General features: G+C 34.5%; 2 protein-coding genes across 9 annotated transcripts; one reads left to right on the top strand and one right to left on the bottom strand.

Moving 5' to 3' along the window:
• The first annotated feature begins 985 nt into the window (after positions 1–985).
• On the top strand, positions 986–4,171 carry LOC104886682 (glycine-rich RNA-binding protein 4, mitochondrial). Of its 7 annotated transcripts, XM_048639050.2 has the most exons (6): positions 986–1,147; positions 1,787–1,963; positions 2,068–2,136; positions 2,290–2,396; positions 3,157–3,214; positions 3,469–3,716. In XM_048639050.2, exons 2-5 carry the CDS (start codon positions 1,873–1,875, stop codon positions 3,199–3,201), a joined length of 312 nt encoding a protein of 103 aa, XP_048495007.1. In that variant the 5' UTR covers positions 986–1,147; positions 1,787–1,872; the 3' UTR covers positions 3,202–3,214; positions 3,469–3,716. The 7 variants fall into 7 exon arrangements, with proteins under 7 accessions (XP_048495007.1, XP_048495008.1, XP_019103229.1 ...); XM_048639051.2 differs by lacking the exons at positions 3,157–3,214; positions 3,469–3,716 and adding an exon at positions 3,872–4,171; XM_019247684.3 differs by lacking the exon at positions 3,157–3,214 and having other exon boundaries at positions 3,473–3,716.
• Positions 4,172–4,773: 602 nt separating this feature from the next.
• LOC104886683 (glycosyltransferase BC10) lies at positions 4,774–14,807 on the bottom strand. 2 transcript variants are annotated; one of them, XM_010671157.4, is made up of 11 exons: positions 14,638–14,807; positions 11,936–12,441; positions 9,838–9,936; positions 8,990–9,090; positions 8,837–8,908; positions 8,082–8,172; positions 7,063–7,143; positions 5,807–5,869; positions 5,591–5,713; positions 5,472–5,510; positions 4,774–5,377 (listed from the first exon to the last, which is right to left on the bottom strand). In XM_010671157.4, the coding sequence occupies exons 2-11, from the start codon at positions 12,311–12,313 to the stop codon at positions 5,249–5,251; spliced, it is 1,176 nt and encodes a 391-aa protein (XP_010669459.1). In that variant the 5' UTR covers positions 12,314–12,441; positions 14,638–14,807; the 3' UTR covers positions 4,774–5,248. The 2 variants fall into 2 exon arrangements, with proteins under 2 accessions (XP_010669459.1, XP_048495005.1); XM_048639048.2 differs by lacking the exon at positions 5,472–5,510.
• Between the last annotated feature and the right edge of the window lie 4,703 nt (positions 14,808–19,510).

Raw genomic sequence — 19,510 nt, 5'->3', positions numbered from 1 at the left:
TACTCGATACGGGAAACCGCGCCTGAGAGGCGTACCCTTGCTTCATAGCTCCTCGTATAGGCATCAAGATGATCTTATGACAATAAGAGGTTAAATGTCTAATCATACATGGCAGTTAGCACAGTCTTGCAAAAAAAGTATATGTAAAGTACTAACAAGGTAATGATTTTAACTTCTAAGGGTCCATTATATTTAAATTATTTTGACTTCTTTGAAATTATTTTATTTTATTTAAATTTATCTTATTTAAAATTTGGAACATTTTCTCCGTCCCTCGACGGCTCTAGGGGTGTAAATTCGGTTTTTGGTTTGGTTTTAGGTCAAAACCAAACCAAACCGAAATAAATTCGATTTTGAAATTTCCAAACCAAATCCAAACCGAAATTCGACTCAATCCAAATCAATCCAAACCAAACCAAACCGAATTTTTTTTATCTTTCAAAATCCAAACCAAACCAAACCAAATTTTTTTCATATTCCAAAATCCAAACAGAGATTAATGATATATTTTCATATTTTCTATTTTTCGCAACTAATATCAAAAAAATAAACACAAAAAAAACAGAGATTAATGATATATTTTCGTAACTAATATCAAAAAGAATAAACAAAAAAAATACACAGATTAAAATACTTGATTTCAACCGGCGAGAGGAGAGAGAGATAGGGAGAAACGACATGCCGGCTGCCGCGTGGGGGAGTCAGGGAGAGCCGAGAGGAGAGGAAAGGAGAGTCCTAGGGTTTGAGTTTAGGAGAGAGAAATGGTGTGGGTATTGGGTAGGAGTTACTGAGTTAGGACTTCAAAAGATAAGTGGGCTGGGCTTGAGATTTATTATTTCAAGTTTTGTGTTTTTAGGCGTGGGGACTACTGGACTGGGGAGTCAGTTTATTTATTTCGATTTTTTCGGATTTTCCAAAACCAAAACCGATGCAAACCGAAAAATCGAAAAAATAATTTTTTTAAAATCCAAACCAAACCGAATTTAAAAAAAAAAACAAACCAATTCAGTTTGGTTTTTGGTTTTTAACCAAATAACTCACACCCCTTGACGGCTCCACCCACTCGCCCCATCCCACAAAGCTCTGCGCCTGCAACTCAACCAACGAACGCTACCATTGCACCAATTTCTCTCCTTTTGCTTGTTTGGTGAGTTAATTAGGTTTATATTGCATTTCATCCTTGCAGAAACTAGTAAGCTATGTCTTGATATTTCGATAATCATGTGAATTGGTGCTATGTATTTGTTTGATTGAGCTACATAAGATTAAAAATTGCTAATTACATGACTCTGATTACTATCTTGAAGTTTTTATGGTTTAAGATCTGTATTAATTAAGTTGCTCACCAAGTGTTTGATAAAATGCTTTGCAGAAATTTTTTATAATTATTATTTTTAGTCACAAATTGTTTTATGTGAAGTTTTTTTTATATTGAAATCATCAAAATGCACGTGTTGATTTGTTTATATTGTTGGTATTGTTCATTATTCTAATATAAGGGTGATTAATATTTGAATTTATCATATATCATCCATATGTAAACAAGCTATAATCTTTTGACGGAACCCCGTGTTTAATTGTTGCTACTAAGCCCTAAACTGAATATAATTGCATCTAATAGATCATTGTACCGATGCTCGTGTGGGTTATGTTTGATATAATGGGTCAATTTTTGCATGTTTAATGTGATGTTTTCTTGGTTAAGTGACCATATTAATAATAATTAGTAGTTTGGTTCTGGCAAATTATTGTTAATGATAATGATCACTTTTTTTGGATAAACCAGCAGCCGATTGTGGTTGAACTTGGGAAACTAATGTTCGTATATCAATGAGGATTTCAGAGGTTTGATGAAGAAATTTTGAATCTAGGATGATGAGAATATCAGCAAGATTTCAATGCTTGACGGTTTTGAAGCCACGCTTTTTAACTGTCAGATATAGCACTGAGCTCTTTGTCAGCCGTAAGCTACTTGGAATGACTACCTAAATTCTGATTGTTGATGATATAATGTGCTCTACAAGCGAACTAAACTATTTCATTGGGAATATTTTGGCCAAATGACAGGGCTCTCATTTTATACAAAACGCGATGAGTTTAAGAAGATGTTTTCTCAATTTGGCAATGTTAAAGAAGGTAGGTTTGATCCTTTTTATTGATCACCTTTTGTCTTCTGTTGGTTGGTTCATATCATTTTACTATATGGGGAAGTGTTGAGTGATTATTTGTGATATTCAATCGTTCTTTACATCACTGGGCTCTTGATGGTTTTATTGTGGTTTTCCACAGCTAGGCTGATCATGGATAGCAAAACAGGAAGGACAAAGGGGTATGGTTTTGTGACATTTGAGACAGAAGCTGAGGCGCAGAATGCTATTAAGGTTTTTCATGGCAAGGTATCTTTATCTTCCATTCTCATAATGCTATTCCTTCTTACTCTTGGTTTCCTTGTATGAATGTGTATTCTTTTTTTTTGGGGGGGGGGGGGGGGGGGGGATGAACAGTGGTTTTATAAGGATAATTTGTTGTTGAATGCACATGAGTTTCATGGCCATTTCAATCTATGGTCTTGAAGTGCTGTTTTTCAACATGAAATTTTTCGGTTTCATACTTTTAGGGGTCGTCTGGTTCAAGATATGGAATGGAAAGGGAATGAAAACAAATAAAGGAGGGAAATGTAATAAAAATGGTTACATTTATTGGGTGTTTGGTTCAAGCCATGGAATGTTAACCATTACCCCCAACTAATGGATTTTGTTACTTGAGGCCTGAGGGGGAGGGGAGGTAACAAATCAGGGGAGTCCATTACCACCAAGTAATGGTAATGGAATGATGAGGGGTTGGACCAAACATGAAGAAAGGGAATTGGTAATTGATTCCGTTTCTTGGACCCTAAATAGTGAACCAAACAAGCTCTTAGGGTGTTGCAAGCCTGCAAGGGGGAAACTGTTTCTGTGCTCTATTGCAGAGAACTGGCCACATTGTGTATCTTGTTAAGTGGGAAGTAAAAAAAATATATATATATACCTCGGAGGGCAGAATAAACGATCTTTCTTTATAAAAATATTGCCTTTCTAGTTCAAATAGAAGTGAATATATTATAAAGTAGAATCCCTTTCATCCAACCTACAAATAAGTGAATTACCTCTTTCTCAGGAGTCAGGACCCTTACTCTGTTACAAGAGCACCCAACATCTGTAGGGACCTGAAAATGGTAAGCCCAACAACTGAGAAAGACTGACGAATTACTCCCAAGCTCCCTTTCACCTGATAAAACATGATGGCTCCCAATTGAGGAATGCTTTGGCTTTGCAATTTATCCCGATTTATAGTAACCGACACATGCTGACATGCATTTCCATGCCATGCCATCTTACTGGTATAATATATGTTGTTCATCAGATAGAGCAACTGCATACTCCTGTCTTGCTTTTGCCATCTGAGCTGGTTTTTTTCTTTTCAATGTAGATAGTCCGAGGACGACTAATTTTCGTGGAACCTTCAACGAACATAAAGACTGATGCTACTCCCAAAGCTGAAAAGTCTTAGTTTGAAGTCTAATGTTAAGAACTATTCCAAAGATGGATGGACATGCCTCGTTTCATCTTTTAAACTATCTTATCCCATTTCAATGGTGAAGTATACTTGACATTTTTGTACAAGTATATTCTGTTATTGATGCGAAATTCGTCCCCAGGCTGCCAATATTCTTTTTACCTTTATCTGTCTGTAGTCTACATGAGTTGATTTCAGGGTCTCTTCTTAAATGAGTTGATTAGTATGTTAAATCACGATTTTTCTCTCAATGCAACAAAACTTTGCTGATGTATCTCGACAAATTTGTAATGTAAAGACTATTTGTTTGATAAAGTTTGGGCGCGGTCAAATTTCTGAAAGCTAGTAGAAGGCTGTTACCATACAGAACTATCATGGTTGCGCGTCAGTGTGCTTGGCCATACCAGCTGCAAGATTTTTAATTATAAAGGCAAAGTAGCCAGGGATAACACATGTTAAAAATTCCCCTCAAAAACTTTTCTTCTTTCTTTTTTGAAAAAATTTAATTATATGTAACAAACAATAATATAGCCAAGTACTGTATTAATTTATTCATCATTATGTAATTCATTGCACTATCATATGTTTCATATAATGAAGGTATTGTTTACTAGAATGATTTAGGTAAAAATCTATGAAAGATATATTGTTCTTTTTGGATGACAATGTTGTTTCGAAAGAATTGTATGATTGTCATTGTTAATAATATCTCATAATAATTTTTCTCCCCATTTGTTGACTTGTTAGGGAGTTACCAAGGTGTATAAATAATAGGGCAACTGAAAATTGCGGATAATTCTTGTAATAAATGATGTAAAAGTAGAAAAATGAATTTCTATGAGGAGATAAAAAAAATAAATCAGAAAATAAAAGGAGTCGTACAATATAATATTTCTCCGAACCTTATCCGAGAAACTTGTTATAGAAAGATTGACATACGTTAATTGCATTGCAAATAGCATTAACCAAATCTCATTATATAGTAACAAAATCTCATTATATATCTCATCATAATTTGGTCACTTAGTAATTCAGTTACAAGTTGATATAAACTCCAATACTCCACCTATATCTCATGCACTGCCTCATTTTACAATCCTTTGTTTTTATGTAATCAGTGTGTCAATTGTAATTGGATCGTTGCCAAGCTGAGTTCTGAGATTCGCTAATCTCTTCTTTTTATTTCTCGAGATAGAGTAACTGTGTTGCATCTCTGCATAACAAATTCTATAGCTTAAATATCATTATCAAAGCAAAGCTCATTGCACTAAAGTACAAGGTCCAAAAAATACACCCCCAAAATGAGGGACTATTTATACTAGGAGAAATTACTCAGCTTAGAAACAAGCCTATCTCATTTGTGCAACCCAAATTTTAGTGGTTAAGAACAACCAAACATAAAAAAGAGGAACCTAAGGGGAGGCAGGAGGGACTGCAAATTAGTTGGCCTACAAGGCAGGAGCTATTTGGAAGAAAACAAGCCCTTGGCTCCTTTGTCCTCAAGTCAAGCAATGGTGGATTGCTGATGGCTCAGCCGATCACCGAACATTTCAGAACATTGGACCTGCTGTCTGCAACATATTGCACCTGAGGATATTCCACTTTCAAACCTCGCTACATCCTAACGATTATATACCAAAAAAAATACTAGGTCGACCATTTCAATTGACCAAAGAATGAAGAAGTTGGCTCACTAAACCACTGTATAATTGGAGAATAGACTAATCAACTTTGCTAATGTCTCGGGATAAAATTTACGAGCAAATAGATAACAAGCCCGCTTCTGTCCGTTCCACTTGCATGGTGTAACTTTCACTGGATTCTGTAACAACATGTAAGACATCATCCTCATGTGTTAGAGAAAATCTTCACAAACATATTTGATTCATTTCTCAATCCTACTTGGTAGAATTTACCTTCTCATCACTTGTCAGATGCACACTCTCATCAATAAACTGCATCATGCCAAAATAAAGTTATCAAGCTATTCATTAACACTAGCTGCCAAAACAAAATCATAATATAGAAATATTACCGTCATATTTCTTAGAAGTTCAAAAGTGACATCTTGAGCTCTGAAGGACCTGGGATGCCACTTTCTTTCAGACCAATCAACAAATGTCACCGACCAATTCGCTATTCCCCCAGGATCAGTCATCTGAGCAGATTTAAAGGCAAAAGGCAAAGCATGAGAACATACAGAGTAGAAGATCAACAAGTATAAACTATAACAGCTGCAAGTAATACTAACATGAAAGAAAGTTGGCAAATAGTGCTCATCAGCATAGCAGTTCTTCCCGTACTCCATTCCTGGCTGTGGAAGTCAAAAACAGCAACGTCAACATAGAAGATATACCTAGAACAAGCTAAATTTGGTTCCTAAATTTCATCAATTTGTAGGAACAAAGAAAGCCCAAAAAGCTTCACTAGAAGTTCAAAATGATAGTATGACAATATTTCATTCTTCAGATTCATTCTTCCTACAAAGACCTCACAAGTCATAAACCCATACAGAATATCCTCAATTCCTTATTGCCATGAAAAAGAGGAAGCATCCATTTAGTAGGTCATCTCTAAATAGGCATCGCGTACAAGAACATAGAATACGAGAGGGTCGAGAGAAACAAAGTTCGACCCACTTCAGGTTTCCTCTCCAAGATTTGCTTAATCAACCATGATGGGCCGATTTTGTAAATACGTGAGCCTCACATCCTAAAGCATAATGAAGCAGCTTTGTTCAGAATGGATAAAAGTTAGCAAGCACGTCACTCATAAATAAAATTCCATTATGTTTCCTCTCCAAACTCAGTTTAATCCACCAAGATGGGCCAGCTTGGGAAATACTTGAGCAATTAAGCCTCACATCCTAAGGTTAGCAAGCACGTCACTCATGAGTAAACTTCCATTGTGCTACCAGAATTCTAGAATCACAAGCTATAACATGCTAAAGAAGCATATAGTATTGCACATCAAGTGATTTGCAACTGTGATACTTCTTAATTAGTCCAAGAAAAGAAAATCAAGATCATGAAGATCTCAACTTTCTAATTTTATTTCCTTTCGAACCAGTATTACAACAAATTCATGCAGTATGGATCTAGTGCTTAAAAGTAAAGCAAGTGCAGATGCATGAACTTTTTTTTATGAACATCTGAGTTGTTTCAAGACTTCAAGTACATCGTGAATAGCATCAATTTTAGTTGCAAATATGCAACATCTGGCTGCAACTTCGTGATGAATAAAGAGTCCAAGCAAGTCACAAAACAATTTTAGTTTACTTGTACTCTTCTACTCCATTGGATAAGGACAAGCAAAGGCAACCATTAGTTTTAAATAGAGTAGAACTGTGAGTGCCAGAAGAAAACAAAGGAACCTTCAAGGCTTGATATGTAAAGCATTGTTCAGCTCCACAAACAACAACACTCTAAACACATTGTAAACATAACTGCAACTCTGCAAGACACTGTCTATCAGAAGAATACAAAAATAAACAACTGCACAGCTTACCCTGCAATATAGTTTGAATTTTCTGTAGTATAAGCTGTCAGCCATGACAATTAAGGCATGCTGGCGTTTCATGGTGAACCACTGGATCAGAAACGAAGCAATTATAGTTAATTCCTCATATCACACTGAGCAAAATTAGAGATATGTAAAAATATGAAACTTACAACCAAGAGAAGAAGCACGCAGACATAAATCAAAGGTTACTAGCCACACACACACACACACAGATGGAAAGAGTTACGCATGGATGGGAAAAGGGGTAAAGAGAGTCGATAGAGGCTGAAGGAAAGAGTTAGGCATAAAGTTTCCTATGGGCCTTCCAAGCTTTGTCCAAAACAGAAGAAGAAAACTAGTTTAGCTCGGAGGAAATGGTGACTCAAAAAGTGTATCCCTAAACACGCTAACTTAGGGAGAAGATAACTTTCTCAAGTTTCATTAAAACTCTGAAAGCTCAAGGAGAGATAAAAAAGATTCCTAATCAGGAAAAGGAAAATTGGCAGAAGCTGCAAACCACCAAGCCAAGGAGGCAGTTAGATTAGGATATTACAAAGAGGTCAATACATATTAATCATTGCAATTGCACCTTCCAGAAAAAATGAAAAAGAAAAAGGTTACGGCAAAAGACTTGCTATTGGAAAGGGTGAAAAAAAATTGTTTTTCAACAAGGCTACAAAGACTGGACTAGGACTTTTGAGTAGGGACTTTGATTAGAGAAAATTTCAAGAATATGTAACTTCGTATTAAAGGTGTTTTTCAGATTGGGATCAAGGATACAAATGAGAGAGCACCTGAACATACACAGGAAGAAAATGGGTGGGGAAAAGATAAAGAGCCAGGTTTTCCTTCTTTTTCCTGCGTGTTTCTTTTTGGTTGAAAAAGAAAGATCTAAGCTATCACAATTCACATCCAGTCCGACTGCATTTGGAAGTATAATGATATAATTCTTAAGAAAAGGAGACAAACTGTGAAAAATTTGGTGGTCCAGTAATGGCAAAAGGTAAATCTACTTCAAACTATACCTGTGAGCCCTTCCGAAAGTCCTCCTTTTCAACCTCAGGCAACATGTGATCAGAATATCTTCCACTACCATGTGGCCCAAGATCAACAAAACTGGAAGGAAAAAACAAAAGGCCAATCAGCTTCGTGTGACCAAGATAAAGTCAGAAAAATAGTTAGAGCTAAATCGTAAAACAAAAAGTCCATAAAATACATAGAGGTTCATTTTGAAGGTCTAATAGGATAATACAGACAATAGTTTCATCAAGCGCACTGGGGACGCGAAAGCACAGCGAAAGATGTTTGCTTGAACAGGCACACAGGAAGTATCAGCTCTATAGAATGTATTTGTGCTACAGAAAATTATAGTGTTCTAGTGACAAGCAACGATTATTGCAAAATACATATTTGATTTCAATGCAGAACTTCCTACATAGGATTTACTTCCAAAAATTTATGAGACTGGCAGAAAAGGAAAGAAAGAAAAGGCTTATCTTATCAAAACTTTTCCTTTCACCTCAAGTAACCATGTTGCGTACGAGATGTCTAAAGTGGGTTTGTATGCTTAACACTACACTTTCGACCAAAACATGCAAATTGTTCACAGAATGGTCTAGGCTGACACCTGAAGACATAGCCGTGTCTTAACCTAGTAGCTTGGTATTAGTCCAATGGTCCCATAGTTCAAAATATAGTAAAACCTGAGGACAGTCATTGGTGCTTGAGAACAACTAAGCCAACAAGTGATAAGGTTATTGTTGCAGAATTAGAATCTTACCAGTCAAGAAAGCTGACATTCGTGAACATGAGATAGTTGTAAATGTAATCAAAATTATGAAGGGGTATACAGCTGCAAGGAAAAGAAAAAATGGAGATGTTATCATGATGTGCCAAGTTCATAAGGAATAAGAAAAAGCAATAAGATGCTTGCCTATCTGAGAGTAAGACAAAATGCTGGTTGTCAGGATCTCTAAGCGCATGAGCAAGAAGTCTCCTTTCTGCATCAACCATAGAGATCTTACCCCAAACCACCTGTAAAACATTTGACAGAGGCACAAACCCGTCTATTATTTGAACTTAACAATGACAGAGGCACAAAAAACCATGTAGCATAGCACGCAATAAAATTTCGTCAAGGCCACATTTCAACAAAGCATTGATTTCGGTTTGGAAACAAAAAAAATTGCAATAATTTCATGTTCAAATAATTATTATCACCAAAACAAAGCAAACTATTAACTTTTTCCAAACAGAACTCCTTGACTTATGACAAAAAAGGGAAGCAAGGATTACTGATATATTGGATACAAAACTTATGCTGGAAAGCTGTAAAAGGAGATTGGATAACATAATTTTGATAGAACATCATCAGGTCCTGAAACAAAGGAATAGATCAGGAGCTTGCTCTTCGATCTGTTCCTCATCCAAAGAAGGTTTTCCATTTAAAGGTAGCCCTTTAACTAACAACTTCCTAAAAATGCCCCATCAAGATTTATTCTCAGGAAACAAAAGGAGAAACATTAATATGATAGGTAATTATTTGCTGCAACTGGTAGCCAGTTTAATGTAATACAACTATAATATTGTTTTCATCCGGTATTCTTCTTAGTATATAAAATTTATCTACTTACTGTGTTCACTCAAAACAACAATAACAACAAAAACAACAGCAGCAGCAAAGTCAGAGCCTTACTATGTGTCTATGTTCACTCATGATGGAAATGTTGAACTAACAAAATGAGGTACAACTCACAAATATTTACAAAAAGTAAAAATTACCCTGTCACTGCGTATGTCTCGACCAAGAAAGTAATGGCTTACATGCACCGGTTTTTCCCTTGATGCATGTACAAAAACAGAGAATCTGCCTTCATGACCCTGAGATTTGACAATCATGTTATATCGAAAGACGATAAGTTTATTCAAATTCAGAAAAACGACATCTACTTTTTAACTCCAAACATCAGTTTAGTTTATACCCCAAAAAATTCGGAAAGTCCTAAGTTCCAGCCAAGAGATACCTTGACTTTCAAAAATCAATAAAAGGAGAACCAAAATTCAAAAGCATTGATAGAACTTGGATAGCTGGCAAGGCTAAAGCATTTGGGTGAATTCAAATCAAACACATAGTTTTCGGAAATCTCATTTTGACATTTTATGTTGATCTGCAGACATGTACTGACACAAAATGACAATCTGCAGAAGTGTTCCAATACACAGCATGACCACATAAAAGGAGAACCAGGCCAAAATTCCCTTTAAGCAACCAAGATAAACATAAGCTATAGAATGCACAGAAACTATAACATGCTGGCCCTTTATATATGTCAAAGCAATACCATAGTAATGCTAAAATATAGGTGGTAACCTTAAGAACATGCACACTATTTATAAGATCATTAAACTGATTCAAATAGAACTTTATATGACCATGTAAAATTTTTCACTGCTTAACCCACTTCTTACATAAAATAGATACAGACATACACTTAAGGTTTCACAAACATAACAGAGGTCAAGCATATTACCTCTCAAAACATGTATTAAAATCACAGTCTAAGTGTCTAACCCACTTATACATAACAGAAACTAAGAAATGTAGCTCATATGATCATATCTAAGGGGAAACTAATATGATGCTGAGAAAAACATGAGACTTTTTTCCCCTTATCGAGTTAAAATACCCTAAAACAGAACCTTGTTAAACATTTAAAATGGTGTTTTAAAAGTATAAAAATACATACTAGATCTTAAGTACCTATACTCCTCTAGGATGAATTACATGTTCTTCCAGTTGTAAGCTGTTTTAGTTATTTGTTTTAAGAAAACCTATGCATCTTACCGAGCTACATATCTATATAACTCTGAATTTATGTATCAGAAGTGTTAAATTAGCTTTAGATATACTTCCAGTGTTTCCAAATACTTGCAGCCAAGCTCCTTGGCACGCAATTTCAGGAGTATGATAGACAAGGTATACAGGTAAATGAATTAAAGCAATTAAAACACTATAACACAATCACTCGTCTAACTAGTGTTGAATTTATCTAAACTAATTAGTCCATTTCCTTAATCTAAATCCTCCTAAAGATGTCCGCCAACGAGCTTGGTTGCAAGTATTTTGAAACAGAGAAAATAGCGTTTCTTGATGTTAATTATATTCAACTTTGAAAACCCTATTCCTAACTCAATCATAAGTAGTATGAGAGTGTAAGTTGCACAAGAGGTGGTAGGGATGCTTCGGATGTGTGAAATTCTTGTTGCTAACTTATTCCAGATTAGTACTTCCAGATATCCCAAAACAGACTTCCACTTTCATTCTCAAGACGGTAATATGCACCTCATACAAAGTTGATGTACAACATGGAAATGGGAAGTGCTTTGCTGACTTCTACTTGCATGCCAACTTAAAATTTCTGAAGTATGCCTGCTTTACTTCTATCACCATGTACTTAACTACTTCATACTTTTACGCCCAACTTTGATCCCACCATTATGCAAGCAGACCCCAAGAAGGAAAGCAATATAGACCTAAAGACCAAGATTAGTACAACTAACAGTTTTAGCAACACCTGGACCCAAGTACTTGATATGAAAACGATTATGAATTTTTAAGACTTGGCATTCATGCTCAAGGTGCACTCCCGTTTCCTGATTCATTCAGTCACTCCTCAATCCTAAGATAAGGGAGCACCAAAATACAAGACATGGAAAGTGGTTGGATATATAAATCCTCATATGGCATAATATATAAGGTCAAATTAGAAATCCCAAGAGAAAGAAATGAGAGAATGTATGTTAACAATTCTATGGAAGAGTCGAGACACTGACTCAGGCCATAAAACTAAGCAAGTAAAAGAGGAATGTAAATTGTTACCTGGAAGAACTTATCCCAGAGTCTTTCAAAAGGTAGGGTTCCTGGAGTCAGAAACATAAAAGCAATTTTTGGATTTCTGGATTCAACATGAGGTGCCTTCAAAATTTCTCTAACTACAACACGGCTATAAATTTCATCATCAGTCAGCTCCCTGGTAGAAGCTGATTCTTCTTCTGAGTTTAGACAGCCTCTAGAGGAAAAGAAACTGCAGGGTGAAGCACTTCGGAGCGGATAGATGTAGGCAGCAATGAGAAAAAGACACACCATAGAAACAAGTATTATGATCCATACTGGCCTCTTCATATGTGGCCGCTGACGCGACCCAGACATGGTAACCAAATCTCTTAAGCGGAACTGCCATGCACGAGTGGTCTTCATTTAGAAACCAGACATCATCTTGGAGTCACACATTTTTTGAGCTTCAAATCTCACATAACAACCACCTTGATCGGTTCAAATGAAGTATGCAACCAACTAATGTCCTCAGTTTACACCATAAAAATTCACTGCATTTGAAAGACAGAATTTACAAGTTATCCACAATCAATCACTAGGTTTCTAGGCAAAAACTCTAAAGCATTCTTTGCTAATGATGTATTCATTTGCCATGCCATACTAAATCAAACTGATGAAGAAGAACTCTTCTGCTTGGTGAGCAGAGAGCTTGTAGTGTTCAATCAAAAAATTAACATTGGTTCAACATTCTGATCCATAATAATTATGTGAAGCAAGTCCCTACAACATTCTTTTTAAGATCTTGAAAACACTCATATTAAAGATATCGACATTATCAGAAACTTGTAGCTACTTAGTAGACCAAAAGGCTTTAGGACTAAGATGAAGGACTAAAAGTAGAAAAACTACTATGCATTTGAAAAAGGGTATCCTCACCTTTCTAAATTTCCACTCCTAAACTTAGCTTTTTAAATGCATAATGCCTCCATCAATAACTATGCATCATTAATTTCATTTACTTCTTGTTATTTAGTGGAACAAATCTGACATAGAAATACTTCCGATAAAAGTTAAACTAAGTATACGTTAAATTTGTGTCACTAGATTACAAAAGGTAGATGATATTGATGACGTCCAAATTTATGCAGGACCGTAGTGCATTAAAAAAGCTAAACTGAAGAGCACTATGTAAAATTTTAGAAAGGCCGGACACAATGTAGAACCTGAAGAAACACAAGGGTATAACGTAGAAAGACCAACAATTTTTATGTTTCATGTTCCGAATGCTCTAGGCATTCTTGTGAAATGGCAGCAATGAGGAAGATCTTAGTAATTTCATAAAAGCAAACGAGTATGTTTACTCAAAAGTATTTGAAGTTTGTTAGAATGAAGCAAAAATTACTTACATTTTCATGGAAAATTGTTTTCCTCTATTTTAAATTTTACATTGTTTGGTTTGCAAAGAAGTGTAAAGCCATTTTCCCTAGGAGTAATTTTGCTCTCCTAATGATCGAAAATCATTTTCCCTTCAAAATAAAGGTTCCTTTTCCTTATCTCTCTTGTACTCTCTCACTACCTCCTTAGTTTCCCCTTTAATTTCCTTTTATTTCATCATTTTTCTTACTTAGAACCAAACAACGGGAAACTCTTGTATATTGTTTTCCATGAAAATCATTTTACACTGAAAATGTTTTATACCCAAACAAATGGAGCCTACATGCCAATCACAAAGCTTAAAGTGGATTTCACATTAAAAAATGGAGGCATCATCCTAAACCAACCCACCTGAATAAACCCTTGTAAACTTTAAGGAACTTCAACTCCTTGTCAGTTGAGTGGCTCCAATCAAACATCTTAATTACCTCATGGAAACGAACAAGGATCATAACAGAGATTATTAAGAAAAACACACACACACACAATTTGCTACTATCATGATTATTGAAGTTACATCCCAATTGCTTAAAAACTCAATTTGAATAAAGTACACGCTTTAATTAATGGCAAGGGGTTGAACTGCAGACTGTCAATAGATTATAAAAACTTATTGCATTAAGCAGATTACTTACCAAATCTAGTCAAAAATGTAATTAACAAAGTATTGCATACAACAAAGTTAGTATCCCATGTTTCTTTTTTTGTTTGACAAATTAGTATCCCATGTTATAATACTATGGTATAGCAATTCTAATATTATATTAATACTATACAAAAAATTATAAAAGTAGACCTAGTAACTAAATGGATTAAACTAGTTACCGAAAAAAATTAATATAGTTAGTGTTGGGCTAATTCTTTTTTTAATATTAGACTTACCATATTAAAAGTGGGCGGTCCTCTTACAAAACAAACTTAATACTATATCATATAATAAAGTTACGACAAATTGAAAGCTTGTTGCATGACGCCTCAGTCTTCATCTTCCAATAAAACAAGGAAACCAAACGACAAAAGTGCGATTTTCTGAACTCAAACAATCAACCACCAAACAAAATGGTATGAAACCCAGATTCTTACGCCAAATTTGATATAAAAAGTTAAAAAATTTAATCCGAAAGCAATCAAACACAAAAATTTCATATATATTACAGCATTATGCATTTCCTCAGTTTAAACATAACATAACAGTGCATAATTCACGTAACTTCTTAAGAATATTTAACAAAAAAGATAAAACCTAAATCTCTCAGTTGAAAAAAACGAATAACAGAAGAAAAAGAATCGTTTTATTGCGTGATAAAACATACCTGATGATTGAGTGAAGGAGCTAAGAATGAATGCAAGAATTAGAGGAAGAAGAGGAGAGAGAAACGGTTGTCGTGCGATGAAAGAGAGCGATCTATGATGTCGAAAGATGATGATGGTGATGATGTTGATGATGATTATGATTGAAGAAAGAGCGCACTGATCTGCTAGAAATGACACATTACATTTTACATATATATGTTCGTATAGTAAAAGGAACGTATACTCTCGGGCTGTCTCATTTTTGTATGTCGCAACTTTAATTTTCTAATACTTTCATTCGTATGAGTTATGACCAATATAACATCTTAGGCTATGATCTATACTATTATCTAAAGCAAAATCTTAAATTCTACTTGGCAAACTACGAATTACCAAACAATTATAGAGCTTCACAAACTAAAGACTCTAATCGCAATTCGCAAGTGTGTAATAGGAGTAATTCGCAAGTGTATCGTACTAGTTGCATTTTTTTATATAGAATGTACAAAGGGAGATGTATATGAAATTGCAAGTGTTATTACATAAAAATCCATCATCTTACATAACTAAGTAGCTTGCTTTTGGATTAATTTTAGTTTTTTTAAAAAAGTAGTTTGCTTTTGGATCCGTGCAAAATGAACGGAAAAGTTTTATTTATCAATATGAAGTAGTATGTTTAAATTTTCGATTTATATGACGGTAAGTGCTAAGTATATATGCCAATTAGTATTACTAGTATTATGTTGTATGGATTAAAAATACTAAGTCGTGATTTTCCTTATTTTAACATTTTTTTAACAAAATATATTACGACTTAATATTTGACACCCACAACTTAACATGAGTAACACGTAATTTATGATATAACTATTTCATATAAATACTTTTCGATAAGTTTAAGATTTGAAAATATAAAAAATTACATATAAGTACATTCTGAGAAATTTCATATAAATTTAAGATTTTATAATACATCCCTTCGAATATAAGTGCTTTTTGATATTCTAAATGTTCAGTATAATTATAGATATTGGCATATTCTGTAGATAAAGTAGGAGAGACATAATAGATCATTTGGGTAATATTATATGTATTACATATGAATTCATAATAATTATTTTAAATTCATGATAGAATAATGTATAAATAACCGAGTATACTTAAATAGGTACATTCTATACGATATAGTGAGATATTTATCATATTTTCAAAAATAAAATGTAATAACATTTTAAAATTAGGAGCAAAATTGACAATTAATTGGCCTTAATCCATGTTACGCATTAGGACAGAATATGACTTTCTACTTGTACGATTATAAACTAAATCTAACAAACAATAATAATCTTAACTATATTATTACACGAGATCTTGCCTATAGTACTTGGGATTTTAAATATCCAAAATTATGTTATAATTTATATGATGATTAGGACGTAGCATATTAGTTAATGAAATATTCGAGAATCAAAATGTACTACTTAATGGGAGGATTCAATTCTGGAAGGATGTATATACATACAAGGCATTGCTAAAGGCATGTTGCAAATCTGGGAGGATGCAAAGTCATGTGGCGGCCACAAATCAAAAATTGTTTCAGCATGTTCTTAATAGTGTGTATTCAGCATATTCTTAAAAGTGCATGTCATATCTTAGCAAAAAAAAAAAAAACTCTTACTTTTGCCTTATTTTTTAAATGAGAATAGGAGAATTATCTTTAATAAAACGTCATACTGCATCTGCAACAATACTAACACTTTTCCTGTCAAAAAAAAAAAACAATACTAACACTTACATCAAAGATAATATGAAACATTAATGTGAATATTTCCAGCCAAACTACTAATATAGATGCTTCGCGAACGCTGTCATCATATGGTAATATTTCATATAGTTCTTTTTTGAGAAGAGTAGGGAAGCAGGGGAGGGAGTAAGTGCGAACCAAGCGGTGAGTCAAAACTGAGCAAGTGAGAAAGGATATTCACGAAAAATAAAAGGATAAAATCATCTAAAAGAATGAATTAAGTGCCATATAATTTTTTTGACTCGTTAAAAAGGTTTCTTTAAGTCACTGGATTAATTTTTGAAGACATGTCCCATAATTTGGAATATTTCTAAAATAATTTATAGTGGGAATTGCTAAAAGTAGACGATCATAGTTTCAATTAATGTGGACAATTTCCCAACAATATATTTTTTTTTAATTGACAAACCATAAAATTTGAATATAGTTGAAATTTAGAATAATACAGATTGATTTTTGCCCCATTAAGCAAGAGCCCAATTAGGGTAAGAAGGCCCCCTCCCCCAACGTACTTCCTAAGTGTCAACGGTGGTTCCCACCATTAAGGTGACCTATAAAAGATTGGTGGTCCAAAAGGGTGATCTTGCCATTAATATAATCTCAGGAAAGCCCACCCTATTAAATGCTTCCCAGCTGGAGATTTCCAAACACTACGAATACCAGTTGCATCATCAATGAACATGTATTGAATTCTCACCTAACAAACCAAAGCATCTCAGCTGGAGATTTCCAAACACTACCTTGATCATCAACTGACTTGAGTGTCGAAGAGGCAATCCCAGTTGAACCCCCGGGGCAGTCTAACATTGTTTTTGCAGGATTCGGGTGTACGGACAATTGACTCAGGATAACGATCTCAAAACTCATCCCTATTAAGTAAACCTTAGCATCCTTAATTTCTGGTCAGAAGCAGTTTGGCGCTGTCTGTGGGGATAGTACAAGAAGTTACATCGCCACCACTCAGCAAAAACCCATCTCATTGTTACTCAACAATGGCCCCAGCAATTTGGTACCCTTCTTGGTTCCCATTGAGGACACTCTTTGATAAAGTGGTATGGACTTCTACATTTATGATAGCTTAATTTGGTAGGCTTCCTTGTGACCTTTCCTTTATAGTTCTTGTTACAAAACTTCTTGAATCTTCGTACTATCATAGCGGCTTCTTCATCATATGTCTATCTGCTCTTCTTGATCATCTATTTTGAGAGCCAGAGTCTTTGGTCTTGCCGTATCTGATTTATGAGTTCCTAGATTCAATTCATGGGTCATCAAGGAACCTGTCAATTGCTCTACATTGAATGTAATGAAATCTATGGTTTCTAACAAAGCTGTACTGTTACTTTAGCCATCCACTTCTCATCTTGGGGAAGACTCCTTAGAACCTTTCGAACTTATTCCTCTGGGGTAATGATTTTCCAAGAGACTCAAGCTCATTTATGATGTTCGAGAAACGAGTTAACATTTCTTGAACAAACTCTTTTGTTTCATTTGAAATAATTCATACTTATGCAGGAGCATGTCGATCTTTGATCTTTTCACCTCACTTGTTCCTTCATGCATAATTTGAAGAAGTTCCCACATCTGTCTTGCACCCCATGATTATGTTGTGTTCATAAGGACCAAGGCCACAATGGAGTAGCTTTTTAGCTAAGTTGTTCATCTCTATTTTGTCGAAATCTTATTTATCAAATTCTTCTAGGGTTTTAGGATCAACTCCCTTTTATCATTCTTCTTAGTAACTTAGAAGTCACCGATCTCAATTACTCTCGATACTTGATAGTTTTCTGCTTTTATAAAAATCTCCATACGATTTTTCCAGTATAGATAGCGCTTCCCGTTGAACATGGGAGGGCACTGAGTAGAATATCCTTCATCAAGTTTTTCATCGATAGTATTAGGGGTGTTCGCGGTTTGGGTTGGTGCGATTTGGGATGTAACCCAACCCAAACCGCAAATATACGGTTTGTTGATTTTCCCAACCCAAACCGCACCGCAGTATTCCCAATCCAACCCAAACCAAACCGCGCAAAACGGTTTGGTGCGGTTGGTTTGTGGTTTAACCATTTTTTCCACGACTTTAATTTTGTAATCTAAGATTAAAAAAAATTTGAAGTTGACTTATTTTATATTTCTAAGATTATATTAAAAAAATTTGAAGTTGACTTATTTTATATTTCTAAGATTATATTAAAAAATATTGAAGTTGACTTATTTTACATTTCTAAGATTATTGCAAAAAGAAAAATAAAAAAAAAGAAAGAAGCCTTGGAAATTCAAATATTTACCTGTAAGAATTTCTACATATGTAATATGTTCACTTGGACTTGGTGCTTCTGCAGATGTGTAGTCGCGAGATTTGCAGAGAGGATTAGAGGAGCAATAGTGAGTAGATGAGAATGAGATGGCATAATGCAGATGAGTAGAAATGTAAATAGTAGATGACTGCGAAGAGATAAAGAGGCAAAATAAAGATTGTGGAATGTTTTTTTTTAGAGAGAAAGTTAGAAAGGGAGTGAGATGATCAGATTGTGAGTAATGGTGCATTGGTGCTCTTATAAAAAAAAAAAAAAAAAGGAAGTAATATAAAGGTTGAATTATTTTGGTACAACCATTAAAAGGTTGTATTATTAGAGTTTTTTTCATCGATATGGAACTTAGGCTATGTTTAGTTCACCTGAAATTTTCTGATCTGAACTTATCTGATCTGATATGAACTTATTTTTTCTGATCTGAACTTATTTTTTTTTATTACAAGATCTTATCTTTTAGATTTTTCTCAATATATAAGAAAAAATATAGTCATGTGGGGTCTTGTTTGATTCGTCTCAATGAGTACTTTATTAATATTCAATTATTATAATTTTTACTAATATGTAACGAAAGATATAATGATTTTTAAATATAAGCATAATCTGAACTGATCTGATCTGAACTTATTTTTTCTGATCTGATCTGATCTGAACTAATCTGATTAGATCTGAAATAAACAAAAATAAGGTGAACTGAACATAACCTTAGTGGCAAGAGTGGGTCCTTGGTCCGATATTCTAACTGATGTGGCAGCTTTAAGTTCACCAGTTTCGCCAACT

Source organism: Beta vulgaris, chromosome 2 (assembly GCF_026745355.1).
Source record: "Beta vulgaris subsp. vulgaris cultivar EL10 chromosome 2, EL10.2, whole genome shotgun sequence".
Taxonomy (NCBI): Eukaryota; Viridiplantae; Streptophyta; class Magnoliopsida; order Caryophyllales; family Amaranthaceae; genus Beta; species Beta vulgaris.
This window is presented reverse-complemented; position numbering and strand designations above follow the sequence as displayed.

Bases quoted from the DNA above. Each gene is read 5' to 3' on its own strand.
- LOC104886683 (XM_010671157.4), bottom strand. From the start codon at position 12,313: ATGAAGACCACTCGTGCATGGCAGTTCCGCTTAAGAGATTTGGTTACC. The intron at 9,091-9,837 runs GTAATTTTTACT...AATGTTTTACAG, and splicing joins GAGACATACGCAGTGACAGG to GTGGTTTGGGGTAAGATCTC. The intron at 8,909-8,989 runs GCAAGCATCTTA...TTTTCCTTGCAG, and splicing joins TTTGTCTTACTCTCAGATAG to CTGTATACCCCTTCATAATT.
- LOC104886682 (XM_010671154.4), top strand. From the start codon at position 1,873: ATGATGAGAATATCAGCAAGATTTCAATGCTTGACGGTTTTGAAGCCA. The intron at 1,964-2,067 runs GTAAGCTACTTG...GCCAAATGACAG, and splicing joins CACTGAGCTCTTTGTCAGCC to GGCTCTCATTTTATACAAAA. The intron at 2,397-3,468 runs GTATCTTTATCT...TTTTCAATGTAG, and splicing joins TTAAGGTTTTTCATGGCAAG to ATAGTCCGAGGACGACTAAT.